This window comes from Micropterus salmoides, unplaced genomic scaffold, assembly GCF_014851395.1.
Source record: "Micropterus salmoides isolate LMB-PRFRI ecotype aquatic unplaced genomic scaffold, ASM1485139v1 Ms_hic_scaffold_18, whole genome shotgun sequence".
NCBI classification, from domain to species: Eukaryota; Metazoa; Chordata; class Actinopteri; order Centrarchiformes; family Centrarchidae; genus Micropterus; species Micropterus salmoides.
The window spans coordinates 24,819,989-24,847,486 of NW_024040928.1; the positions used below are offsets into that span (position 1 = coordinate 24,819,989).

At 40.8% G+C, this 27,498-nt stretch overlaps 2 protein-coding genes across 3 annotated transcripts in view; one reads left to right on the top strand and one right to left on the bottom strand.

Annotated features, from left to right (window-relative positions):
* The window catches only part of ift172 (intraflagellar transport 172), a 43,736-nt gene extending 42,768 nt beyond the window's left edge, over nucleotides 1–968 (bottom strand). Inside the window, exon 1 of the mRNA XM_038727088.1 lies at nucleotides 837–968. Coding sequence (XP_038583016.1) covers nucleotides 837–902 — 66 coding nt within the window. The 5' untranslated portion in view covers nucleotides 903–968. The remainder of the gene's footprint in view (nucleotides 1–836) is intronic.
* On the top strand, nucleotides 852–27,408 carry cad (carbamoyl-phosphate synthetase 2, aspartate transcarbamylase, and dihydroorotase). 2 transcript variants are annotated; one of them, XM_038727086.1, is made up of 44 exons: nucleotides 852–1,260; nucleotides 2,402–2,541; nucleotides 2,708–2,837; nucleotides 3,065–3,207; nucleotides 3,441–3,582; nucleotides 4,153–4,324; nucleotides 5,900–6,085; nucleotides 6,177–6,286; nucleotides 6,749–6,891; nucleotides 7,234–7,365; nucleotides 7,611–7,844; nucleotides 7,969–8,190; nucleotides 8,675–8,863; nucleotides 8,992–9,116; nucleotides 9,542–9,675; nucleotides 9,845–9,957; nucleotides 10,603–10,767; nucleotides 11,311–11,396; nucleotides 11,560–11,806; nucleotides 12,670–12,768; nucleotides 13,057–13,281; nucleotides 13,471–13,653; nucleotides 13,814–14,032; nucleotides 14,768–14,935; nucleotides 15,037–15,219; nucleotides 16,168–16,272; nucleotides 16,489–16,737; nucleotides 16,855–16,936; nucleotides 17,538–17,704; nucleotides 18,002–18,166; nucleotides 18,532–18,663; nucleotides 18,862–19,063; nucleotides 19,170–19,360; nucleotides 19,563–19,703; nucleotides 20,154–20,285; nucleotides 20,541–20,682; nucleotides 21,004–21,197; nucleotides 21,321–21,395; nucleotides 21,685–21,897; nucleotides 23,216–23,341; nucleotides 24,380–24,535; nucleotides 24,677–24,778; nucleotides 25,234–25,328; nucleotides 26,405–27,408. In XM_038727086.1, the coding sequence occupies exons 1-44, from the start codon at nucleotides 1,170–1,172 to the stop codon at nucleotides 26,502–26,504; spliced, it is 6,750 nt and encodes a 2,249-aa protein (XP_038583014.1). In that variant the 5' UTR covers nucleotides 852–1,169; the 3' UTR covers nucleotides 26,505–27,408. The 2 variants fall into 2 exon arrangements, with proteins under 2 accessions (XP_038583014.1, XP_038583015.1); XM_038727087.1 differs by having other exon boundaries at nucleotides 20,154–20,243.
* The last annotated feature ends 90 nt before the right edge of the window (nucleotides 27,409–27,498 follow it).

Here is a 27,498-nt window from a genome sequence, read left to right on the forward strand (position 1 = left end):
GCCTTCAACCATCATGACTATCAAAAGTACACATTCGTTTGGCATTGTAGAATAACCTCGTGAGGTTATGTTGTGATATGTCAAAAAACTATTTTTTGATTTCTTTTTTACATAACCTGACATTTGAACAACAACAAACAGTATAAACAACAAACTCAACATATGTATTTATAAATAAATAAGTAGTTTATTTGTCTTGAAAATATCTATTGTCACTGTTATCAAAGTCTGACAGGCGATATCAGCAGAGGTGAAGACTCGCGTCACATGAGAGGGACTCCACTTGACAAAATCAAAAAAGGCTTGCAACTCAACTTTGAATTCAACACCAATGACTCATGACTTCACTTGGACTTGAGCCTTTTGACTCGAATTGACTTGATACCTTCCCCAAGCCCAAATTTAAATTATCATATAAATAAAAACTGTACTCATGTACTTCATTTAATTCATGAAATTATACGACATTTGTTGTGTGAAACTGCGCCTCTGCCCTTTTCTGTACAGGTGAATGCCTTATTCAGTAAAGTGTTTTTCCTTTTTTAAGGCTTGTTCAAAATATGAAATGGTATCTAATTGGTGAAGAGCGGATTATGACTCGGACCTGCCTGTCTCCACATGGGACTTGGACTTGGACTTAAGTGCTAAGACTTGAGACTTACTTGTGTCTTGTAAAACAATGACATGGTCCCACCTCTGGCTATCAGACAGTTCATTGCTCTGAATTTGTATTCGAGTAACAGATAGTTAACGCATAAACCACAGTGGATTATCAATGTGCTCTTTATTTTGAAATGCTTCAACGGAAATGCGGTGGTTTACTGCGTGAAACTTACCGCTTCAGGCTGCGGGCCGCCTTCCACACTACTGGTGGCGTGTGTGGAACACTTTTCTCTCTCCATCCGGTTCGACTAACCGGGAAATTACTAAAAACTAAACAAGTTTTTTGTTTCAGTGTTCCCTCATTTACTCCGGATTCTTTAAGACGCTGACGGAGATCTTCTCAGCGAACAAATCTGGTGCGCATCGGTAGTTTTTGCGGAGTTTCATCTGCATCTTCTGCCTCCTTGCGCAGCGTGTGTTTCACGTGGGGGACGGACTCATCACCATTCTGAAACATCCATCAATTCCCCGGTTACAGCGGTTAGCATTTAGCTGTCCGAGGAAAAATGGCAAAGATGGCAACCTTGATCCTAGAGGACGGGACGACGTTTAAAGGCCTCCTTTTTGGTGCAAATGTGTCAGTGTCGGGAGAAGTTGGTAAGTCCGTTAAAGCTCTTTTATTACTTAAATTTATTTCTGCTACTATAGCTAGCTCATACAAAAATCTACCAGTATATTTAACTTGGCTAACCTTGTGTTAGACTTTTGGTTATATATATTTTGTGCTTGTTCTTCTTGTCCTAATGTGCCACGACGGTCTTGGAGAGTTGTATAAAGCGCCAAACCCGACGCCACCTCCCCTCTTTCCTACAGGAGCGAGTTGCCAAACTTCATGCAAACATCTGCCAATATAAATGTTGACGTTATCGTTTGGCATGCCGGGCAATCAACATGACATTTCTCGTTTTCTTGTTATTGCCACTTCCAGTTAAACCATTAAGCAGCATTTCATGTCAGCACCTGTAAAACTTGTCTTGATTGTTACCCCATGCCGTATGCTTCTGTTATCTGTGCCGAATTAAAGAAGATATCATATTGATTTTATTCTTAGCCAAACTATGATGCAATTACTTGTGTCGATGATGATGATGTCGATATCATTAAAGTGATGGATTTGTCAGTGTAGTCTGGCAGGACAAAGTACACACACAATAGAATGGAGTGTATCTCTGCTGGTATTTACTCTCACCTCTGGATCCCATAATCCAGGGCCAGTTGTATTACAGAATTACCAGTAGATTTGGACTGATAGTAGCAGACTTTAAAAAAAACACCATAAACCTGAATCAACCCTCCTATGCTTGCCTCAACAAAAAAATTCCACATATGCAGACAATTACAGCTTTTACTTAAGTTTAGGTTTAAGATAAACACATGATTTAGGATTTACTCCATCACATGAGCGTTGTGAATTTTTGTGTCAGTGACTGAGAGATACTGTTAGGGTTAAATAATTTTAGTACCACTAAAATACAACTGTTGTTTAAGGCCCCCAGGGGTCCTTGAGGGGGCTCCGGGGTGTTCCCAGCAAAAAGGGGAATGAAACATTTAAAACAAAAATCCTATCAGATGGGGGAGCCTGGGTCAAAATCTTATCAAATAGGGTCCGTGGTCAGTTTAGAGGTCCTTGATGTGAAAAGGTTTGAGAACCGCTGGAGATCACACTCTGTTAGTCAAAAACTTGGCATGAATGGAAGTATGACTGGTGTTTGCTCTGATGAATATTTTGCGTGTTCAGTGTTTCAGACGGGCATGGTAGGCTACCCCGAGGCTCTTACTGACCCATCCTACTGCAGCCAGCTCCTGACCCTCACTTACCCTCTGGTCGGCAACTATGGTGTGCCGAAGGACGAAGACGGAGAGTTTGGACTAAGCAAGGTGAGCGGTTATTTTGGGTTTAAATCTTTTTTTGATAACACTAAGCCACTGGAGTGCTTTACACAAGTGTGATAGAGGGTGTTGGAAGATGAAGAAAAATGAAGAAACTAGGTCTAAACTTTTATCTATAATACTGATGTGTTTTCTTGTGTTTTTGCCTACTCAGTGGTTTGAGTCATCAAAGATCCACACTGCGGCTCTGATAATCGGAGAGCTGTCAGAAAGTCCCAGTCACTGGAATTCAGTCAAGTCACTGGACCAGTGGCTCAAAGAGCAAGGTGTTCCTGGATTACAAGGTCAGAAAATCCAAATCTAAATATGCTAAAATGAATATTTTAATGGGAAATAAATTAATGCAGAATTAAATGCATGAAGTACTCAAACTAACTGGCTTATATTTTAATTAGAAATGGTGTAAAGGATGTTAAATTACAGTTTGGCATGTGATTTATAAAACAGTCAGAGATAATGGTAAGCTTTTTAATTTAGAATTACAGCAATCTATTGTTTCCATGTGTTCCAGGCATTGACACCCGGCGTCTGACCAAAAAGATCAGAGAGAAGGGCACCATGTTGGGGAAGCTGGTTGTGGACGGGACTCCTGAAGACAGTATTCCCTTTGATAACCCGGACCAGAAAAACCTGGTCCGGGAGGTCTCCATGAAGGTAACCCACTCAGATGCATAGTAACCTTTTAAATGAAATGATCATCAAGTTTTATAAAACATTGTGAGTGCAAAGACAGAGGCAGGGTTTGCTCAATATTACACCTCATAAGTAAACTGGGAAGTGGACCACACAGGTTTTGAAGTAAAGAAATTAAAAGGATTGATTAGATTGTTGTCATTACAGGCTACCTATTTGTAAGTTCTGGTCGTTTCCCTTCTGATTGTCTCCAGGAGCCCAGAGTATTCAACCCCAGCGGTAATTTGCGTATCACTGTGGTGGACTGTGGCATCAAATACAACCAGATCCGCTGCCTGGCTCAGAGAGGAGCCTGTGTCACTGTCGTACCCTGGGACCACCCACTGGACAGCGCAGGTCTGTTCTATACTTCTGCTGCTAATAATGGACTTTGTTTTGACTTGCTTTATTCAGAAAAGCAGCAACTTGGTTGACTGGGGCGTAAAACTCAGTGACCACTGCTTCTGAGGTGGTTTGCAAGATGTCAGCGAAACCTTTAGCAAGTTTTTACCTTGTACAGATATACGCAAAATATGGGACTATTCTTGTTTCAAGGAAATGCCATGTGGTTTTGTTAATGGTAAAACTGTGGAGATCGATTCATGAAAACTCTTGTTGAAGTTTTTTTTATAGAAGTAGGAAAAGCACCAGTACCAGAAATGTTCCAAACTCCTGACTGTGAACTTTCAGTGACTTCCTGATTAATGTTCAGAGAAGTTCTTAGATATAAAGTAGTTTATTGCTGTTTTAGATGCTGCAGATTTAAAAGTTTAATGCGGCTAATAAAGTATTGGAAAATTAGTTTCTTCATAGTCAGACGCAGGCAATAAAAGGCCGTTTCACATATATTGATAGTCCGATATGTTTGTCCAGCCTTCAGTGGTAACACACAGGTATTATGGATTTTGTTTTCTTGTCTTTTTTTAGATTTTGATGGTTTGTTCATCAGTAACGGCCCCGGGGATCCCCAGTTCTGTCAGACCACCATCAACAACGTGAGGAAGGTGGTCTGTGTGGAACGTCCCAAGCCAGTCTTCGGTATTTGCCTCGGACACCAGCTGCTCTCTCTAGTCATTGGATCAAAGACCTTCAAGATGAAGTCAGTAACTAACTTAATACTTGCACACGCCAAAATAATAATTTGTACTGAAAAGGCTCAAAACCTGTTGGGCTGTCAATGATATCTGATATTATTTTCACCACCCTCTACTGCAGTTGTGTAATTCACAACAAACTCAGTTTGTCATGAATTTCATCAGAAACCGTTTAGTTCTTATCATCTCCTTTGTGTCATTGCTGCAGTTTATTAGGAAAACATGAAGCTTTGAAACTGTGCAGAAACAATCGGTCCTCACATTGATTGATCTATTGACAGAAAAATGCCTTTAAACTAGAAGAGTGTCAAAGTTAATTAAATTTTGAGCATTCTCGTGGTTTGCACTCATGTCTGGAGCTCAGCCAGTCCCTTGCAGAGCTTATGGAAGAATCTTTTTGGGACAGGTCAAAGACAGAAATGTGCCCTCAGTGACCTGAGTCAGGGAACCTCTTCAAAACCCCTTTACACTCTCTAGAAACACACTGTCAGTCATGCCCCCACACTTTTTTTTATGGAAGAGCTGTGATGTGAACTGCAGATTTTTGCTGTTCTCAGCAGTCTGGTTCTCTCCTGTATGAGCAGTGGAGTGTTGGCCTGATCGCCCTTGTTATGAAAAAGACTAAACAAACAAGCTGGCACGAAAGACCAGGCGGGTCCGCTCCTCCACAGCCACATCTGTGGGGTTAGGGAGGTTCTCTTTCCCCTGAGACTCCACGGATGGCAGCTTTATCAGGCTCGGCATGAAGGTCATGGTGGCGAATGTTTCCATTACCCTGCTGGAATGCGGCTGGCATCTCAACAGACCAGGGGATTGTGGGATTACAGTGAAATTCAAATTACAGATAGTTCACTATCATACTTCCTTCCCACAGGTGTCTCAGTATTGGACTCTTAATACATGTTTTGTCTTTACCTGCACCTGGAAGTCCAAAGCCTCATATAAATATTTAGCTGCATTTAAAGTTGCGTCTGGTAAAAACACACTTTGTTTTCCATGTCATCACCTGCAAAAGTTTTTGAAATTAAAAGGATTTTGAAGACTTTGATGTCCGGAAATTGCATGTTTCATTTTCACATTAGCAATGTGACAAATGCATTTCTACTTTTAGTACTTTACTAAACGTTTAATAACATACGCACTGACAGGTGAAAGGAATTGTTGCACAGAACTCCCACAATGCTTTAGGATAAAGCCAAAATAATATTTTAGGTTGCTTTCGAAATGGATACACAGGTTGTTGTTGAACCTAAAATCATTTGTGGTTTGACCAAGATAGGCACATGTGGGCAGATGTTAGTGTCTTTTTCTTTATTTTTTTTTTATTGAGTTAGTAAGATGTTTTTCTTCTTACAGTGGAAACCTCTTAGATTAAACCCTGAATGACAACTACAGCTGTTACAACAATTAATGTCATTTTGAAATCTGTTCAGCTTAAAATATTTCCATGAGCAAACAGTGACTTCATTCTTAAGTCATATTAATCATAAGTGTCATATTAAAGGTGACCAACATCAACTATAACTAATACTGTTTTTGGTTAAAAGACTAGCTTACATGTCTTTTCTCTTTTTTCTCAGGTACGGTAACCGTGGCCACAACCAGCCGTGCATCCACAAGGGAACAGGTCGCTGCTTCATCACCAGTCAAAACCACGGGTTCGCTGTCGACCCCAACACGCTGCCGAAAGACTGGGATGTCCTCTTCACCAACGCCAATGATCATACCAACGAGGGCATCGTACACAACACACAACCCCTGTTCAGGTAACGGTCTCAGTGACGCTGGGTGATGTGATAATACACACCGTAAAAGCCAGAATTTAGTTGATCGATCCTTTGTGGTGCATTTTTCCAGTGTTCAGTTCCACCCAGAGCACATGGCCGGTCCCACAGATCTGGTCAGCTTGTTCGATGTCTTCCTTGACACCGTGAAAGAGCACAAGGAGGGCAAAGCTACCAAATCTGGTAACACAAACATTTTGTAATTCTCTCACTTCACCTTCTTATGTACAACACCTCTAGTAGACAACCAGCTTAATATTGTAAAGTAAAAATTGTAAAGGTGTTACAGAGGGATGCACCGAAAATAGCAAAAAAGCAAGTGATTTACTTTACCGCACCCTCTAGGGCCTCGGACCTCCCCCACCATAGTCTCTCCAAATCCTGTGGGGAAACACTGAGTAAAAAGCACATTTTGACTATTTTTAATTTATGCAATGGTAAAAATAAAATGTGTCAAAATGTGAATGTACTTTTTTCCCCCATTATATTCAGTTTCGGCTTCGGCCAAGAATTTTCATTGGGTGCATCCCTAGTGTTACAGTTCAGTTCAGTATTGTCTTCTGCTTTTACTGGTTGAAAAGAAGCTTATTACAGTTATCATATGAACAGGAGCAACAAAATTCTTGTATGTGTGATGTTTTCCAGTGAAGCAGCGTCTGCTGGACCATCTCACCTTCCCGGGATCTCCAAAGCCTGCGGAGGTATTCCGACCCAGGAAGGTCCTCATCCTGGGCTCTGGAGGACTGTCCATCGGCCAAGCTGGGGAGTTTGACTATTCTGGCTCCCAGGTCTGTCCGGAATACCTTCTGATAGGAGTAGTGCAGATATTCTGATGCAGTTGATGTAAAAATGACAAATTGGTTACTTTGTGATGCCTGGTAAATTAAGAGGACAATCAGGCCATCATTGGACTTCTGTTTGGCTGCAAAATACTTCAGTTGTGCTGTATGAGCTGTTTAGGGTTGTAAAAAGAGCAATATATGACCATGGCGTTCCTATAATGTGCCCATTTCTCGTTGTGGATACTGCACGTCCTTTAAGATTTTAAAGCTGACCACAACGTTTTTACTGCTTCTGTCATCAACATTGAAGTAGCCCCTTAGCTGATCTTGTTAAATTTTGTTTTCCAGGCAATTAAGGCTCTCAAGGAAGAGAATGTCCAGACTGTCCTGATCAACCCCAACATTGCCACTGTGCAGACCTCCAAGGGCCTGGCTGACAAAGTCTACTTCCTGCCTATCACGCCGGAGTATGTCACTCAGGTATGGATGAACTCTTTGGCTGTAATTGACTTGATGTGGTAACTTCTGTTTTAAGTAAAACGACTTAGTAATTGTAAATATCAGTACTACAATAAAAGGTTTTATTGACTTTTTCTTGTAGTACTTGTGGTACTTCTCTACAAGTACGTGTTTTTGGTTTGCAGTGTGTAAGGGGGAACCCAAGTTTGACATTTTAAAGGCTAATTGTTTCCATATGGTATAAATATTCACTTTTTTGCTCTCAGGTGATAAAGAACGAACGTCCGGACGGTGTGCTGCTGACCTTCGGTGGTCAGACCGCTCTGAACTGTGGCGTGGAGCTGACCAAGCTGGGCGTCCTGGAGAAGTATAAAGTCAAGGTTCTGGGAACACCGGTGGCCTCCATCGAGATGACAGAGGACAGGAAGATCTTTGTGGAAAAAATGGAAGAGATCAATGAACATGTTGCTCCCAGTGAAGCAGCTCTGTCTGTGGAGCAGGTGAGGAGACATTGATATATCAAAATAAACATCCCAGATTCGTTACCTCCATTCCTTCAAAACATGACTTATGTCTTTTCTCCCCAGTTTGTCTAAATGTATCTTTTTATTAACTTTGTTATAGGCAGTGGCAGCCGCAGAACGTCTGGGCTACCCTGTTCTGGTTCGTTCTGCATTCGCTCTTGGTGGTCTGGGCTCAGGCTTTGCCAACAATAAAGAGGAGTTAACCTCCCTGGTGACATCCGCCTTCGCCCACACCTCCCAGGTACTGGTGGACAAATCACTGAAAGGCTGGAAGGAGATCGAGTACGAGGTGGTCCGTGATGCCTATGACAACTGTGTCACTGTGAGTACAGTTAAAGCCCAGTCTGCTGTCATTCCCGACTGATGTCAGCATAGCTCCGTTGCCAAATCACAAATATGACTAAGTTTCTAACTAAGCTGGATTAAAATATTTTTACCTTTTCTAAACAAGTTTAAGATAAAAGCCAAACCTAAAAGGGAAAAATTTTATTTTTCCAAGTTAAGTTGTTCAGAATCACAAAGGCGAAAAGTACATTTTAAAGGTTAAGTGTATTATTATTGAGTTTAAACTGGTAGTTTGCTTCACTACAATTAATAGCATTTTATGCAGCATAGATATCTTCTGATCTCTGACAGTATCACGTGAGACTTTATTCAGTGTTTCCCATACGTTCATTTATTTGTGGCGGCCCGCCACAATATCAACGCTGACCGCCACACATTGATTTTCGATTAAAAAATTTAAAATCGTATTTGATTGCACTGTCATTCTGTGGGAAACACTTTTATTTGTTCTTCTTGTTCAGGTGTGTAATATGGAGAATATTGACCCTCTGGGCATTCATACTGGAGAATCCATTGTGGTGGCGCCAAGTCAGACGCTAAACGACTATGAATACAACATGCTGAGGAACACGGCCATCAAAGTCATCAGGCACCTCGGCATTGTAGGAGAGTGCAATATCCAGTACGCTCTTAACCCTGAGTCTGAACAGGTAAACGTGTACAGATAATGGCCTCCGTTCTTGCTAATACACACAGGCTAGTTTCCACTAGGACAGAAGTACAAACACACACGCGCGCACGGATTCTGTTATAACTTGTGTATATTCATGTTTTGCAGTACTACATCATTGAGGTGAATGCCCGTCTGTCGCGGAGTTCGGCCCTGGCCAGTAAGGCGACAGGTTATCCTTTGGCCTATGTAGCAGCTAAACTTGGCTTGGGGATCCCGCTGCCACAACTCAAGTACGTCTCTCATTTTAAGGATGAAGGATAATATGCCGAAAAAAGGCAGTACACTCAGAAGGGCTGAGGATTGAGCATGAATAGTTTTTGAGAACCAATGTGCTAAAGATGCGTCTTTGGAAGTGAGTGTTGAAAACAAGAGATTTCCTGTATTACAGTATGCTAATATTTAGTTAATCGTTGTTGTTTTTATATTGTCAATTTATATATTTATGTACATAATATTCTCTTCCTTTGCAATACATCTGCACAACACAAACCAGAGTAATACACATGTAAATATCTGCCACGTTGTTCTTTCTCTGCAAATAGTTGTATTATTTTTCTCTATTCTTTTATTATTCTTAATTTGTTTATTCCATATTTATATATTTCTACATTTATTTATCAACTGCATGTTTGTCGATTAAATATGTTTTCTTAAGGAACTCTGTTACCAACTCAACAACAGCAAACTTTGAGCCTAGTTTGGACTACTGTGTCGTGAAGGTGCCTCGCTGGGATCTCAGCAAGTTTCTCAGGGTTTCCACCACGATTGGCAGCTCCATGAAGAGTGTTGGTAAGAGGCAGTGGCCAAACTTAAATGTTATTATCATTTTCAACGCATTTTTGCCTTAATTTATAGCATACTTTGGTGCTGGAACAAGGAACCTGTGCTGCTTATAAAACTGCACTAGCACAGAACAACAACGGCAATAAGTTGATCTTCACCAGTACTTTTCTGACAGGTGAGGTGATGGCTATCGGCCGCAGCTTTGAGGAGGCCTTCCAGAAAGCTCTGAGGATGGTGGATGAGAACTGTGTTGGCTTTGACCACACCATCAAGCCTGTCTCTGAAAAGGTGAAAAAAAAGTAGTTTCTCCTCTCAATTTCCCCCTTAATCTTTTTTTGGTTTTACTATTTGTAAGCTTTGGACAGAGTTTAATGTGTCACTGTTAAATGTTGCCACTGCACCCTTTAAACAGTGACTCAATATCCTGCACTGGAGAGTCATTCAGGATCCCATTAATTATTTACACTTTATCAAATCATTCACTTATCACATGTCAGTGTGTCTTGCCAGTGGGTTGGGGTGGGTGGGTAAGTAACTGTTTGTCTTTAATAAATACAAGTTCATTTGCATTTTTTGCATTTAAGATAAAAACATTGTTTAAGCATTTCTGTGGGAAATACCCTCAGATTTCTATGAGGAAAAAGTCACTCTGTTGACTGCAGCAGCACTTTTTAAACTGTGCCAACAGATGGTGCCAATGTGCTACTGTGCCAAAAAGTGCATACTGCTGCTGGGTGGATAATACCTTGTAATGATCCAAGTCTTACTGCGTCTTTGTGTGTGTTTAAAATGATCATCTTCTACTGTTACTGTGGCTGATGTCGTGTTACCAAATTACATTAGCCAGATTCTCATATTTGGCAAATAACCAGCACCACGATAGTCAATTAAGATGTGTTATCATACCTTGCCCTTGCCTTCTCTGCTCACCAGGAGTTGCAGACTCCTACAGATAAGCGTATCTTTGTTTTGGCGGCGGCATTCAGAGCCGGCTACACGGTGGACCAGCTGTACGAGCTCACCAAGATCGACCGCTGGTTCCTGCACAAGATGAAGAACATCGCTGACCACGAGCGACTGCTGGAGACATACAACCAGGTAAGGCTGATAACTGCTTTAACATTAGCAGCAGTACCTGGAAAACCTGGAAAACAGTTGACCAAGTTTCCAGCCATTGCAAAACACATGGAAAAGGAGAGAACATGCATAATGTCCTGCAAAATCTTGTGTTGTCCTGGAACATTATGTTGCGGTTGCTTGGTTATGTTGTGAAAACACCCCTTAGTCATGTCACATGGTTACGCAGGTTGGCTATTGTTGGATGATATTAATTCAAGTGATCGAAACTGTCAATAATTGAAGTTGTATTATCCTCCAAAGGTAAATATTAGTCACTGCTTGATGGTATCTGTGGTAGTTTTGATTAGGTTTATAGATTAATGTTTTCTTCTCAGCTTATTTTAAGCTATTGCACATCTTAAAAACAGACTTCTGCAGAGAGGAACATATTAGTGTATAACGTGATCCCTGTCTGTCTTAACAGCTAGATCATCACTGAAAAGGTCCTGGAAAATGATCTCTGGTTAAAAAAATGGGAACCCTCTTCTTGATATTTCATGTTAACATTGTTCTTTCTACCAGGATGAGAGTGCCATGCCTCCAGAGGTGATGAGAAAGGCCAAACAGCTTGGCTTCTCAGACAAGCAGATAGCATTAGCTGTACAGAGGTGAGTGGGAAAGCCCATACGGGAGACACGTTACCTGATCATTTTTAGGCTTGTTGCATTGAGTTGGCAGCCCAAATTAATTTCTAGACAACAATAAAAAAAGGTGGTTTTCTCTAACTATTTTTTTGATTCTGGACTGTCCTCATTTCCCCCCCGCCTACAGCACAGAGCTTGTTGTGAGAAAGCTGCGTCACGATTGGTCGATCCTACCTGTAGTGAAGCAGATTGACACGGTGGCCGCTGAATGGCCCGCCCACACAAACTACCTGTACTTGACCTACCACGGTACAGAGAACGACCTGCTCTTCAACGATCAGCACGTCATGGTCATCGGCTCGGGTGTGTACCGCATTGGCAGCAGTGTGGAATTTGATTGGTGTGCCGTCGGGTGCATCACGGAGCTCAGGAAGGTAAGTCCTACATGATCTCATCCTGCAGACTGTTGATTTTAAATTTAAGCTTAATGTCTGTGCATGTTAATGATTGAAATGAAAGTGAGGGGTAGTTTTTCCTTTTTTGTGATGCTTTTTTGAATGTAGCACACAATTTTTTTTTTTTTTTATCAATACCACTGAAATAATTCAACAAGTTCTCACTGTTCCATTGCAATTAAACAACATGTAATGATTATTTTCATTTTAAATTATGTAATTAAAAAAGAATCTGTGAAATTTTAATAAAATGCTGATTACTTGTGCTACTAATACTAATTCTATTTTTAAATCGAAAAACTTATTTTTTAAAATTTGTATAGATTTTAAAATGCATTTTAAAAAGGCTTTTGAAATTACTTTATTCCATTTGCTAACATATCTGTCAGGTAACTCCATCTCTCAACATTTCTATTTTAACTACAGTTTAAAAACACATGCGGCAGGTGTCTAGGTGACAGTGACAGATGTAACAGGCCTGCTCTTCATCTCTGACCTGATGTGGTGGAGGATGAGAGAGGCTCTTTCTGCTCTAAAACTCTCAGCCCTGAAAATAATAGCTGGTTAATGAAAAGTCTTGTTACACCTCGTTGGACCTTAATTATTAAATACTGCTGCAGCCTACCTTAGTGATTTTTGTTTTTTTTGATTTTTTTTTCACTTGATGATTTAAAAATTGACCTGTGCAGCTTTAGATTTTATACTTGATTGCTAGAAAGTTATTTTGAAATACTTCTTGTCATGAAAATAAGAGGATGCCTCACATTTTTATGTGGCTGGAGGCCAGTTAACCAAATGTTATATTAAAACAATGTTGATTCATGTTGTCACATTTATTGCAGATGGGTTATAAGACCATCATGGTGAATTACAACCCAGAGACGGTCAGCACAGACTACGACATGTGTAACCGCCTCTACTTTGATGAGATCTCCTTTGAGGTAAGATTTTCACACTAATTAATAACTAATAACATTAATTACTATCTTAACTTCAGATCTCGAAAAACAAATAGTGAGATTTTGTGTTTTAACTTGATTTAGGACACAATTCATGGATGTTACTCTGGATAGATTTAGCTGTCCTTAAACATTTTACAGTGTTATGCTGTTCAACATTGCTGTATTATTAACTTGTGGAGAGGGTCTCAACAAAAAGCACATTATGAGCTTTATCAGAGTGTACTAATTACAGTTTTGAGGTTAGTAAGTGTCCCATACATATCTCAGGTGGTGATGGATATCTATGAGAAGGAAAACCCAGAGGGAGTGATCCTCTCTATGGGAGGCCAGCTGCCCAACAACATCGCCATGTCGCTGCACCGTCAGCAGTGCCGCATCTTGGGGACTTCACCCGAGTTCATCGACAGTGCCGAGAACAGGTTCAAGTTCTCCCGAATGCTGGACACCATCGGAATCAGCCAGCCACAGTGGAAGGAGCTCTCTGACACCGAGGTACGATCAATTGGGTTTATACCAGAGTATGTTTTGAAATATCTCCAAACCAAAGTGTTTGGACGCCAAAATCAAAATAAAAAATAGTTTGGGGTCTTTTTCTGCATATTGAGGAAGACAAGTTTTTGTTTTTATCAAAATGTTTCCTTGTCCTTCACATCTATTCCCCGTTTCTTTTTTTCCCTCCAGTCTGCTATGAAGTTTTGTGAGACTGTGGGTTATCCCTGCCTGGTTCGTCCTTCCTACGTTCTCAGCGGAGCAGCCATGAACGTCGCCTACAGTGACAGCGACCTCGAGAAATACCTGAGTAGCGCTGTAGCTGTGTCCAAGGAACACCCTGTTGTCATCTCCAAATTTATACAGGAGGCCAAGGTTAGATAATAAAACTTGCGTTAGTTGAAGTTGAGCTCTAAGATTATCTGTAAGAATCACTTAATTTACCCTAGCTTCATTAAATCAGGTCAGCTAGTTCTCAGGGTCTGTGTGACATAAAAAGAGGTCAATGTATCTGTAATATTTTTGCATTTTCCAGGAGATAGACGTGGATGCTGTAGCCTGTGATGGGGTAGTGATGGCCATCGCAGTGTCTGAACATGTGGAGAATGCCGGCGTTCACTCTGGTGATGCCACACTGGTGACACCACCGCAGGACCTCAATCAGAAGACGATGGAGAGGATCAAGATGATCGTCCATGCCATCGGCCAGGAGCTGCAGGTCACTGGACCTTTCAACCTGCAGCTGATTGCCAAGGTGAGATTCATTCTGAAAGTTCTGCCATGTTGGTACAGATTTTAATTATTAGTAGTATTATTATTAAGTCTTTTAACATTTTCTTTTATCTGCTGTTTTTATGGATTGCCTGTGAAGGACAAAAAATAGCCTCAGCAGCGTTGGTAAAATCTGCCCCAAGATCAATGGAGTTTAGCTGACAGACCTGAGCTCCCTTTGGGGGGGAAAAAGGGGGGGCTCCAGAAGGCTAGACAAGTCATTGGTCATTCTGTCCACGTTCTTAGTCAGGAATTCTGTTTAATGCCCTCAGGACGGTGCTACCCCTTTGCTCTGGTTCCCAAATGCATGACGTTATATGATGATATTGACAGGGTTTCTGAATGTTTGATTGATTGTAGTTGTTGTTTTATCTTGTTTGATACAATTGGCAGGCTAAAACTCTAAATGGCCACCCACATCTTAGATTTGTGCACCAACAAATTAAAAATTGGGGAGCTCCCCACATAGCTATGTAGCTGGCGAGCTACATCTGTGAAAAAAATATATTTTTGTGAGGATGCTTATGTGCAACCAATCAATCTTCCTTTTAACAAATATGAAACGTTTATCATGCTGTAGCAGACACACAGTGGTTTTATTTGTAAGTATATATTGTACGAAACGGACAAGGAAGGTCACAGAAAAATATAAAATATAACTAAAGTATTTGGGTTTTCTCTGTTAACCGCTGTGGTGATGCTGTGCTTCTTCTGCCAGGATGACCAACTGAAGGTGATCGAGTGCAACGTCCGAGTCTCCCGCTCCTTCCCCTTTATATCCAAGACCCTGGGTGTTGACCTGGTTGCAATGGCAACTCAAGTCATTGTGGGGGAGAACGTGGAGCCTGTGGGCCTAATGAGAGGAAAAGGGATTGTAGGAGTCAAGGTAACTAAGCTGACTCAAAACCAGTGTTTTTCACTTGGTAGCCGCCTCTAATGACAACCTTTAACATGAATCTTCTAACCGTGTGCCGCATGTCCTTTCAGGTTCCTCAGTTTTCATTCTCTCGGCTGGCCGGAGCTGATGTGGTGCTCGGGGTGGAGATGACCAGCACTGGTGAGGTGGCCTGTTTTGGGGAGAACAGATACGAAGCTTACCTTAAAGCCATGCTCTCCACAGGCTTCAAGATCCCCAAAAAGAACATCCTGCTCTCCATTGGCAGCTACAAGGTACAAAGTTTGTATTCATGGTTTTTGAGCTGCCATTGTTCATTGTTTATTTGAATATTATTAGTTGTTACTTTAGCAACAACTATGCTGGGGTTTGTTTACATACAATAATTAAAGGGGTACTTTACGTTTCTTATCCAATACACTTTTTGTTAAATTCTGCGAATATTTCCTCATGGGTCGGTAGCTCTGTTTTTCGTGTGCTCCGGTTTCCCTATACAGCCCTGAGTCTGTAAATTGAGCACAAACAAAGCTGCTGGGAGCGAGCAGCAGCTCGTTTGTTTATCAACAAACTCTCTGCAGAATCGCATAGTGTCCCTTTAAAACAGTTACAGTATCGCCATTACACCCAACACAATTATTAAGGGGGATGATTAGATGGCCAGATGGTGAACGCCAAGATGGGAATTTTGCCATGACACCAGGGAACCCCCTACTGTTTGTGACGAGTGTCATGGGATGTTTAATGACCACAGTGAGTTGGGACCTTGGTGTAACGTCTCAATCGAAGGACGGCAGCTCCTACAGCGTCCCCATCACTGCACTGCGGCATTGGACCTGATTATTGGGACCAGAGGGAAGACTGACCCCTACTGGCCCACCAACACCACTTCAAGCAGCAACTTAGTGTTCCCAGTTCCCATCCAGTTACAGGCCAAGCCCAAACCTGCTTAGCTTCAGTCAATCAGCAGTAGCAGGGGTTAACATTAGTATGGCTGCTGGTAATTTCACACATAACAAAGCAAGGAGAATATATTCAGTTAAGGTCAAATGGTTAGGCCATAATGAATTAAGGCCAATAGAAACATTTCTAGTGCTGAAAACAGCTGAAAAATTAAGAATCATTGACTGTTTAGTGGTAAATTAATTGGTTCATAATTTGTATTAATCCAGTCCTTTTTTCTCATTTAAGAAAATCTTATTGTTAACATTTTTGTGTATTTACAGAACAAGAGTGAGCTGCTGCCCACCGTGCAGGCTCTGGAGTCTCTGGGTTATGACCTGTACGCCAGTCTGGGTACTGCAGATTTCTACACAGAACATGGAGTCAAGGTGACAAATAAAAAGCCTGTTTTATATTTTTGATTTATTTCATCACACAAGCAGTCATCACTTAATAGTGGAAAAGTATAACAGTAAATTAGGTAATCAAGACATTCCACAGCGAATCAATTTAGTTCCAACGTTTAATTTTAGACATCTGTCAATCCAGTTAATAACAGTAAGGATTGTTGTCTGACCTTTTTTGGCTAACTTCTCCTGTTTCAGGTGACAGCAGTGGACTGGCCTTTTGAGGAGGAGGAAGACAGTGAGTGTCCCACTAAAGAGAAGCAGCGCAGCATCATGAACTACTTGGAGGAAAACCACTTTGATCTTGTCATCAACCTCTCCATGAGGAACAGCGGAGGTCGCAGGCTCTCCTCCTTTGTCACCAAAGGCTACAGGACGAGACGCATGGCCATCGACTACTCTGTCCCGCTCATCATCGATATCAAGTGCACCAAGCTCTTTGTCCAGGTCAGACATCGTTTTGTTTGTGCTTGATTTTTTAATTCTTAGTACTGCTAAATCTTTAAGTCTTGTACTTGAAAACTAGAATGACAACATAAGCAATGCGTATTGATGTGTTTTCAGGCTCTTCGTCAGATTGGTAGGACTCCACCAGTGAAAACTCACATTGACTGCATGACGTCCCAGACGCTGGTCCGTCTGCCCGGTGAGTCACTGCAACCAGCAGAAGCAACTCTTGATTGATGCTCTGATCATTTTTGTGCGGCTAAAAAAATTTAGTAATAATTACCTTTTTTCCCTTTTGGTATCTTTTTTTTTTTTTTTCATTTGTAACAAGGCAACTAATTAGATGGCACAACAAAAATAGATAACCTTTAAGATTAATGTCTCTTCATATGGTGAAGCTTAATTACATTATCTTGCCATCACTGCCAGCTGAATATTGTTTTAAACAACATTAATAAATAAGACTAATAGTAAAACTGGAAGGTAAACATATTTTTATCCTAACTACAAAAGAGGATTTAACATTCACAGTAACATCAAATCACTGTGTGTGTTTAGATCCACTCTAATATCTTGGTTATTATTAGACTTTTGAAGTATACCTTTTCTGTTTTGTGCATGTTAACATGCTGGTTGCAGGAACCTGGATATTGTTAGAATGATGTATACGGAGAAATTAATAACCTTGTTACTTTATGTTCATTGTAAAAGTTCTATCCCACATTTGATCACAACCAGGATAGAAGTAATTGTACTTATTGTCGAGTGAAACAAATCTTTCCTTTGTGACTGATTCTTAGGTCTGATCGATGTGCATGTTCACTTACGGGAGCCTGGTGCCACACATAAGGAGGACTTCTCCTCTGGTACAGCAGCTGCTCTGGCGGGAGGAGTGACCTTGGTGTGTGCGATGCCCAACACCTCCCCTGCCATCACAGACCCCAGCACTCTGGCTCTGGTACAGAAGGTACGACCAGATTTTCTTTCTTGCTTGATCACGATTGTTTGTTTCTGTCAGTTGAATCATGACTTATGAGCCTGCTCCAAATGGCGAGGCAGTGAGCGAAATTGAGTGTTTATGCTCTGGGTGTAGCGAGTCAATACACAAGTCTGATAAAGATAAATTGAATGTTAATCTAATGTCAGTAATGTCTTTGTTTCAAATCTGTTTATTTGATCATGGCGTTCTTGACAATGACAGACCTTCACAGAAGTTAACTGAAGTAAAATGAAAAGTGAATGTTGGGTTATTTTGTATGATCAGCTGGCCAAAGCGGGCTGCCGCTGTGACTACGCCCTGTATGTGGGCGCTGCTTCAGACAATGCAGCTGTCCTGCCGTCCATCGCTAGCCAGGCTGCCGGCCTGAAGATGTACCTGAACGACACGTACTCGACCCTCAAGATGGACAACGTCTCTCTCTGGATGGAGGTAGGCTGAGGCGCAGTATAAAACTCTTTATTCATTTAACATGTAGTTGAACCTTCTTCAATAGTTTAAATTCATCCTAAAATGCAAAAAACAGAACATAAAGTTTCTTAAAATGAGTTTGCTGTCATTTTAGTTTTGTAGGACACTTCTAAACCAATAAGGAAATGAGTGTCAAGATGTTTTGCGTTGTTGAGTTATCTATTGGTTACATTATTCAGAAAATTAAATTAAGTAATTTGTCACCTGGGCAAAGATTTTGACTTTGTAGTTTGGAAAGAGTTTTTATTAGAGTTTTTTTATTTAGGCGACCAGTAGAAAACTTTCCCACCCTATACACTAAACTAACTGTCTGGTTCTGTATGAAGCACTTTGAGAAGTGGCCCAAGCAGATGCCCATCGTCGCTCACGCTGAGAAGCAGACGGTGGCTGCGATCCTCATGGTGGCTCAGCTCTACCAGCGGCCAGTCCACATCTGCCACGTGGCCAAGAAGGAGGAGGTAAAATAATGTTTTTAAATGTTAAACAATCAGTGCTTCACACACATCCTCATAATGCTATAACCCATACTTTATGTTGCTTTCAATACCTTCACCAATGTATGTTTTAGATTTTGTCTGCAGTATTGAATACCGAAGACATTTCGCTGCTGCCCAGTGTCCCCGTGGGAATTATTAAATTTCTTTCCTCTTCTTCAGATCCTGATAATCCGAGCAGCGAAGCAGAAGGGTATCCAGGTCACGTGTGAGGTGGCGCCTCATCACCTCTTCCTTTGTGAGGAAAATGTGGCAGAGATCGGTGATGGCCGAGCGCAGGTCCGACCCACGCTGGGAACACTTGAGGACATGGAGGCTCTCTGGGAAAACCTGGACATCATTGACTGCTTCGCCACAGACCACGGTCTGTAACCAGTCTGATAATTAATCTGTTTTATTGAAGCAAGGGTTAGATTTATCATTATTTTTAAGAAGAGACTACATGTTTTAAACTGTTTTTGTGTTTCTAGCTCCCCACTCTCTAGAGGAGAAGAACAGCGATCATCCCCCTCCAGGTTACCCCGGCCTGGAGACGATGCTGCCGCTGCTGCTGACCGCTGTCAGTGATGGGCGTCTTACTCTGGATGATATTATCAGGCGTCTTTATGACAACCCTCGCAAGATCTTCAACCTGCCTGTCCAAGACAACACCTATGTGGAGGTAAAGACATAAACACATGATGATGATAAACATGATTTATATGTAGTGATCACTACTTATCTATTTATCTTTATATTATTACTTATGTCAGTTTTCATGCTGGAATTGATGCTAAACTGTCACACAATTCTATGCTTCATAAGTAATCTAACAAATAATGCTGACACTTCATTATTAATTACTTAATCTCTTTGTCTTTCAGGTGGACTTGGAGCAGGAGTGGGTGATTCCTCAGGCCATGCAATTCACTAAGTCAAAGTGGACACCTTTCCAGGGTCTGAAGGTGAAGGGTAAAGTCCGCCGCGTGGTTCTTCGAGGAGAGGTGGCCTACATCGATGGCCAGGTCAGCAACGTCACACATGCTTATTAATTTGTGGCAGCCACTTTGTGCTTACAAGCCAGATGGGGCTGTTTTAAACTATATCTTTTATGAGTTATGGTGAAGGTTTATCACTAGAGTGGATATTCTACTATTTGCTACGGTTATTGTGGGTCTGTTGTTAGGAATTAAAACTTCAAATTAAAATTTTTGAAATTACAGTTGCACACAAGTCTTTACTTGCTCTCCCTGCTTTCCAATCTTTTGGTTCTTAATGTGACTTTTGGTCCATAGCAGTGCTCATGTTTGCACGCAGGAGCTTGGAAATTGGAAAACTGCATAATTTTATATTTAATACCTGTACCTACCCAAAAATAATTGTATGTAAGAATTTAATTTGTATGTATTATGTAATTTGATTGGCTGTGTGACATTGATGTCTTTAAAAGCTGTCGTTCTTTCTCTCTCTCACAGGTGTTGGTACCTCCAGGTTATGGTGAAGACGTGAAGACCTGGCCCACAGCTTCCATCCTTCCTCTTGAACCTGCTAAAGAGAGTCCGAGGGTACTCAAAGTGGAAAAACTACTAATACCAAAAAAGATAACCGTAATACAAACCGAATAATTCAATGCAAATAATAGATGTATTCTAGTCTGGAGCACATATGGTAATAAGTCCAATATACTAGTCTGAAGTGTGCATGTGTACGATAAAACTCATACAGCAGTCAACCCAAACAAACTTGTTTTTTCAAATAGCTAATTATCTAATATTCTGATTAATATCCACAGTTAACATGTAGATGAAGCTCCTTTGCATTTATTGTAAGATGTGTATATTTCCTGCCCTTGACTTGTTTAGACTCCAGAGCACCCGCGTCCTACTCCTCCCCGGGAAGGCTCGGTCCGAACCCGAGCGCCCAGCCCTCGACGATCAGTAGGGGAGAGCCGCTACATGCTGCCGCCACGCATCCACCGCGCCTCTGATCCTGGACTACCACCAGGTACTACGACTCCCATAAGTTAGTGTATACTTGCAGTGTAGTGAGAAAACAAAGCTTGTGATTGGACATAAACAGTTCTCTCTTGTGCAAAACGTAAGAGGCCTGTAGTGCACTACAGCTTAAAATAATGCCTGGTTTTTATAAATGTTTTAGCACAATGTGTCTTCTTTCTGATAAATTAAACCACCTGTGCAAAACTGTAACTGTTAAGAGGTGGAAATAGACTTAACCTTTTAAATGTAGTATGTACGGTATTATACTGTATTCCTCTATTTAACTGATACAATTAATTGGTGCTTTGTGTCACTGTGCTCTCCGCAGAGATGGTTATGTTCCCACCAGCTGGTGTTGGGGATGGTTACAGCCACCCTCCTCCTCTGTCCAGGTTGTTTTCCCCTCAGTCAGGACCAGGACAGATGCTTGCTGGACCGGTGTCCCACTTCCAGACCTCTCCTCTGCTGCACCCGCTGGTCGGCCAGCACATCCTGTCTGTCAGGCAGTTCAGCAAAGAGCAGGTACACTGACAAACAAACAGAGCTGATGAGCCACCTTTATATTAACTCACAAAATAAAAGAACAACATTTTGATACACTGTATTGTGTTTTCAGTTTGTGTATTTTTTTGTTTTGTTTTTTAGATCTCACACCTTTTTAATGTTGCCCACACTTTGCGTTTGTTGGTTCAGAAGGAACGAAGCCTGGACATCCTGAAAGTAGGTCCTCCTCACAGATGTTATTTCTCATTGTTGCATTACAAATGCAAGAATACTTGCGGTGGTGTTTTAAGTTAGTATATTCCTGTGAATGCATGTGAGACTCCACAGGCTGTGAAAACAGAGCAAGCATTAGTGTTTTGGTGGCCCTAAACAAAATCGTGTTTGGGCAATACACACAAGTTAACACAAACTTCCACAGCTCTAATACATCCTGTCTGAAAGTAGTTTAGTACTCCTCTGTCTCAATCCCATCTCAAAAACTAGCGCCTTGTTCCTCACTGTCCAGGGTAAGGTGATGGCGTCCATGTTCTATGAAGTCAGCACTCGCACCAGCAGCTCCTTCGCGGCGGCCATGCAGCGTCTGGGCGGCTCAGTCGTCCACTTCAGTGAATCCACCTCATCGACACAGAAAGGAGAATCTCTGGCGGACTCTGTCCAGACCATGAGCTGCTACGCTGACGTTCTGGTGCTCCGACACCCAACACCTGGAGCTGTAGAGGTGGGTTTCAGCTGTGAACGATCCCTACGAATTTATGCTTAGCCCCTCTGTAAAGTCAAGCCACAGTTAATGGACCTTAATGCCACTTGCTGCTGTTTGTAAAACGAATAAAATGACATTTAGGAGATGCTAGAGATCTATTATTATTATCTAAAATAAAAGGGCATAGTAAAATGTCTTGTGCTGGCTTAGGACAGATTTTAAGATCCTGTTACTCTATCTAGTCTATAAATCTCTCCATGTACTCATTGATATGCTCCCAAGATATGACCCTCTTAAAGCTCACATAACCCCAAAGTGTCTGCTATTAACTGAACCAAAGACTATTGTGACTAAAAGTGAAGCGCCTTTTTACAATATGGACCCAAACTCAAGAATATTGTCCCCCTGAATCTGAAAGCAACAACATCAAGTCAAGTCCCTGTTAAATAAAATTACACTTTTTAGGTTACTCTTAAACTTAGGCAAGGCAGGTTTATTTGTATAGCACATTTCACCAACATGGCAATTCAAAGTGCAACCAAGGGAAATATAAAAAAGGCATTTAAATACATTTAAAAAAGTAGGGCTTGAGCCTGATTCGACTGTCAATCTCATAGTCGAAGCTTTGCAGCAAAACTTCTTTTGCGAAATGGGGGTGCTCAATGTCTGACGCACATGCAGTTGTCGGACACACTGCATGCATGCACAACTCTGCACAAGACCGGTGAATGGCAGGCGAGCAGAGAGAAAAAATAATCTTTAGTTTAGCTGTAAATGTACAGTGAAAGTTACTGACATTAGTCACTAACTAATAGAGTCTGCAGCTTCTCAAGGTTAAAGCGGACCTACCATTTGAATCCCTTTTGTTTTCTTAAAGAATTGTGGGGAAGGTATACAGTACATACTGGGTGGAACATTTTCCAGTTCCTCTCTGGTGGACAAACTATGGATGGAAACTCTTTTTTTCCTTTTTGATTACCTCAGATGCATTTCATTTTTTGTTTTGTTGTTCTCTTTTATTAAAGGCAGTTATGTAGACACTTGTCAGACAAAATAATCTCAGCTCAAGGTCCACTTACTAGCTTTCGACTGCATCAGTGAATAGAACTGGCTGAAGTATTAAATCTATCAGCATCTCTAACAATCAAATGTAGAAACAAGGTGCAGCTGAACAAGACCTGAGTAACATTTTTTTATCCAAAATAATGAATTCTACAAATACTTTATATCTACAATTATAGTATGTTTTCTATGATCACATAGCTTTAATTTCCATTACCGGACGATTTTCAGTGTTTTTATCTTTATGTAACTCGTCTCCCTCTGTGGCGTTCAGAGTGCATCTCGTCATTGCCGTAAGCCTGTGATAAATGCTGGAGATGGTGTGGGGGAGCATCCAACCCAGGCGCTGCTGGACGTCTTCACCATCAGAGAGGAGCTGGGGACGGTCAACGGCATGACGGTGAGGGATATTAAGACCATTTAAGACCAAATGAACTGTCCTTTACTTTTAAATCCTGATCCTTATGTAAATAGTTGTTGTAAATAGTAAATGGACTGTAGCTGTATAGCGCTTTTCTAGTCTTCCGAACACTCAATTACTCAATTGCTTTATATGACGTGTCATATTTACACACATTCATACAATGATGGCAGCAAGGTGGCAACTACTCGTCAGAAAGGAACAAATCATTCACACTAGGGCTGCTGATCAGGATCATTTTGGTCAAGATCATTATTAAACACGATTACTCATTAACTAAGGAAACATCATTCATTTGTTGAACTTTTAACACTGAACGCTTCATTTTAAGAAATTAATATATATGTATTACCCCCAAAAATCCAAAAGAGCCCTTGAAATAAGAAATAGTAATCCAACATTATCAACTTTATCATCTTAAGAGCACAAGAGTATGACAGGAGCTCAGTGTTTCCCCCACATTGACTTCTTTAGGGGGTGGGATTTACATAACGCTGAAATTCCCTTGCGGTGTTCTGTTGGAAGATGAAGTGACTTAAACCCAACAGTAAGGAATGCAGAATGCAAAATGCTGCAGGTTTAGGCCAATAATAGTGACTATCAAGTTGTAACAGTTTTAATCCCTGGTCATCTTGGCTCGAGCTGAGCTAAACATGCCACAGCCTGGCTGAGAGTTTGGGCTTTTAGGGAGAGGTGGGAGCCACCCCTGTAAAGAAAAGGGATGCGCTGTATTTATAAGACAAAAGGAGAACATCATTGCGAAAGAGAGTGCTGCTCGATAATCTCTTTATCTTGTTTTCATAATCATTGGAAGCCAAAGTAGTAATTTGAAAATAAAACTTAATAATAATTGCGCAAGGGAGCAATTTGGGGTTAGGTTTCTTGGCCAAGGACACTACAACACATATCCAACTTCTAGTTTTTAGTTTGATTGTTGTAGACCAGCTGCCGCTCTAACTCAGTCAAAAACATGTTAAAGAAAATATTCATATCATGTTTTCACGTGTGTTTTCTCAGATAACCATGGTTGGGGATCTGAAACATGGCCGCACGGTTCATTCTCTCGCTAAACTGCTGACCCAGTACCGTATCACCCTGCGCTACGTGGCTCCCAAGAACCTCCACATGCCAGCAGAGATCATCAGCTACGTGGCCTCCAAGGGCATCAAACAGGTGGGGAAACGCATTGATGCATTTCTGTTTCACAAAAGCGTTTCTTTATACAATTTTTATATTCTAAATAAAATATTCTTGAATGTTATTATTAGTTTGACAAAACAAATTATAGACTAAATATTTTTTACCTGTTTGCAGGAGGAGTTTGACAGTATTGAGGAAGCTCTGCCTGAGACCGACGTCCTCTACATGACAAGGATCCAGAAGGAGAGGTTTGCAACTGAGGAGGAGTACAAGGCTGTAAGTACTCATGTTTGAATTCATCAGCTGCCCCCTATCTGCCCCCCACCAGATAAATATAGCAGTTAACTTTCAGCGGTGTGACGGTATGGAGTATGAAATTGAGACCATGTAGTAGTTTTAGAAATACTACAACTCCTACGTGTAAGCTAGTATTTCAAGTGTTTATCAGGGTGTCAACACCAGTTGTGCCTAGTGGTACAGTGTGTGTCGGGGTTTGAATGCAGTTGTTTAAAAACTTGTGAATGGGGCTTGTTTAAGCTAAATTGAAGCGTTAAGTTGCTCTTCAAATATTTCACAATGTAAACGTTTCCCATGTATATAAAGCCCATTGAGCTGAATTGTACTTTGTTTGCTTATTGACGTCTGATAAATAAGAATTGAATATCGTTAACAAAAGTTGTGAAGTGTTTTCTGACAGAACCCTTGCGTATATGACTTATTTTCTTTCTCAGTGTTTTGGCCAGTTCATCCTCACCCCTCACATCATGACTGTAGCCAAAAAGAAGATGGTAGTGATGCATCCGCTGCCCAGAGTCAATGAAATCAGGTAAGGCCCAGTCAGCACCATTATATACACTCTCACAGAATTGGCTGAAACTCCCGGACCTGTCATCTCTCAGAAATTTTTAATGTTTAGCCTACCTTCCTATGAGCACTTGAATGTACCAAAAATGAAATATTTTCAAATTCATTCTGTTTTTATTTTTATTTTTTCTGGCATTTTCAACTTTATTAGAGAGGACAGTATTAGAGTTAGACCGGAAACTAGCGTAGAGAGAAATACAACACACAGGTCCCCGCCTGGAATTCAACCCATGGACGTTGGGGTTATGTGGTATATGCCTAAAATGCAAGTTATTAGGCCATCAGGACATCCCCAAAATCTTGACCTTGTAAAGAATAGTTGATCTAGCAGATACAGAAATGTTGATGTTTCATCCATGTTGGTTTAAAAGTTGAGATTGAAAGTTCATGCTTGACCTTTAGAAACAGTAGTTTCCCCCTGAAACAAGACTTACAGTAGGGCTTTACTAACCTTTATTACCGCTACTTACTTATTATGTTCTTGATTAAAAGTTTGGTCAATAAAATGTCACAAAATGGTGAAAACTTCCCGGCGCTCAAAGTAACATCTTCAAATTGCTTGTTTTGTCCGACACAACAATGACATGACATTACAATGATATAAAACAGAGGAAATAAAAGAATCCTCATATTTGAGAAGCTGGAACTATTTTGCATTTTTGCTTTAATAAATGACTCAAAAAATGAGTTCTTATCAGAGTAGTTGCAGATACATTTTCTGTCCATCAGCTAACTGATTTATTGATTAATAATTACAGCTGAAGCCATATGATGGTAAAGGCTTTCTGGGATCTTGGAAGTTTAATTTCATGCCATATAGTGATATTTGATCTCATTGGATTAATTCCTGAAAGCAGCTTTCCCAGAGCAAATGTTATTTGTGGTCAATTGGAAATAGTTTATTGTTAATAATTATTGACTGTTCCACTATAGCAGTGTAGTTGATAGTACAGTACTTTAGTCTCGTGCATCATGCATTTGCTAAAACTATTCCTTTATTTCACTTTCTCTCATGTTTCCTTTGTATTTTTCTCTCAGCGTGGAGGTGGACACAGACCCAAGAGCAGCATATTTCCGCCAGGCAGAGAACGGCATGTACATCCGAATGGCCCTGTTGGCTACTGTACTGGGCAGATAGATCCACATGCTGCATATTTGTAGCACAAATAGTCAAACCTTTACAATAATAAGTGTTAGACACCAGCATTTTCTTTCCTGAAAACTGTCCTTGAAAAGTGTTAGCAGAGTTAAATAAAATAGACTTAAACTGAGTCATAAAGTTACAAAGGTATATCACGCACATGATGCTGCTTTTCTTCAGTTTGAAAGACCACTACTTTGCTTTTCATTCATATCTCACCTGCAAAACTACTGTCTCATTACAGCAACTAGATATTAAAATGTCTTAAAACACAATTAACGTTTTCCATAAAACTGCTTCTTAACTAGAAATAATTTAGATGTAGCTGTATTTGGACCAGTGAGATTTTGTTTGTTTGTGATGGTTACAGACAATCAGTATTTGTGCATCCATGAGCCTGCTGGAGGAGCTGGGGAAGACTCCTTGGAAGAAAAAAGGGCATTGATGGTACTATGATGTGTGATATTATAAAAATAAATCTTTTGGTAAATGGGTCACATGTGCAGCCACTGTAACAAAGCTGCTGCACAGCTGTTTCCTCATCTACTCAGCTGTAGGTAATTTTAAAGGGACCAGTCAGGATATTATAAGTGAGAAAAGAGAAAACGACTGCCAGCAGTTTGGCGTAAGGGATTGCTCTATTCTGACCAATTGTGCCAATTATATTTACTGTGAGAAAAACCTGTTGTCATCTTTAACGTTCCTTTGCGTAAACGTGTAGCACCACTTGTCCTTGGTGGTTTAGGTGTATTGCTGTAACTGTCAGTAATTTCTTATACTGTTACAGTTTATATGCAAATGTTCTTTTTTTTAAATACAAATGGGGAATTTGTGTCATTTAAGTGAGTGGCTTTGTGATATGTAGAGAAATAAATAATAAAAGACTATTTTCCCTTTTGCAGCTGATATTGTCATTAATTACCCCAGCAACACACCACCAAATGTGGCACACATTCAGTAACCGTGATGACTCTTGACAAATCAGTCTGTC

Excerpts from the sequence above, each read along its gene's own strand:
- cad (XM_038727086.1), top strand. The coding sequence starts at position 1,170 with ATGGCAAAGATGGCAACCTTGATCCTAGAGGACGGGACGACGTTTAAA. Across the intron at positions 18,167-18,531 it reads ACGTCTCTCTCTGGATGGAG|CACTTTGAGAAGTGGCCCAA; the intron begins GTAGGCTGAGGC and ends TTCTGTATGAAG. Across the intron at positions 23,342-24,379 it reads GGACGGTCAACGGCATGACG|ATAACCATGGTTGGGGATCT; the intron begins GTGAGGGATATT and ends GTGTTTTCTCAG.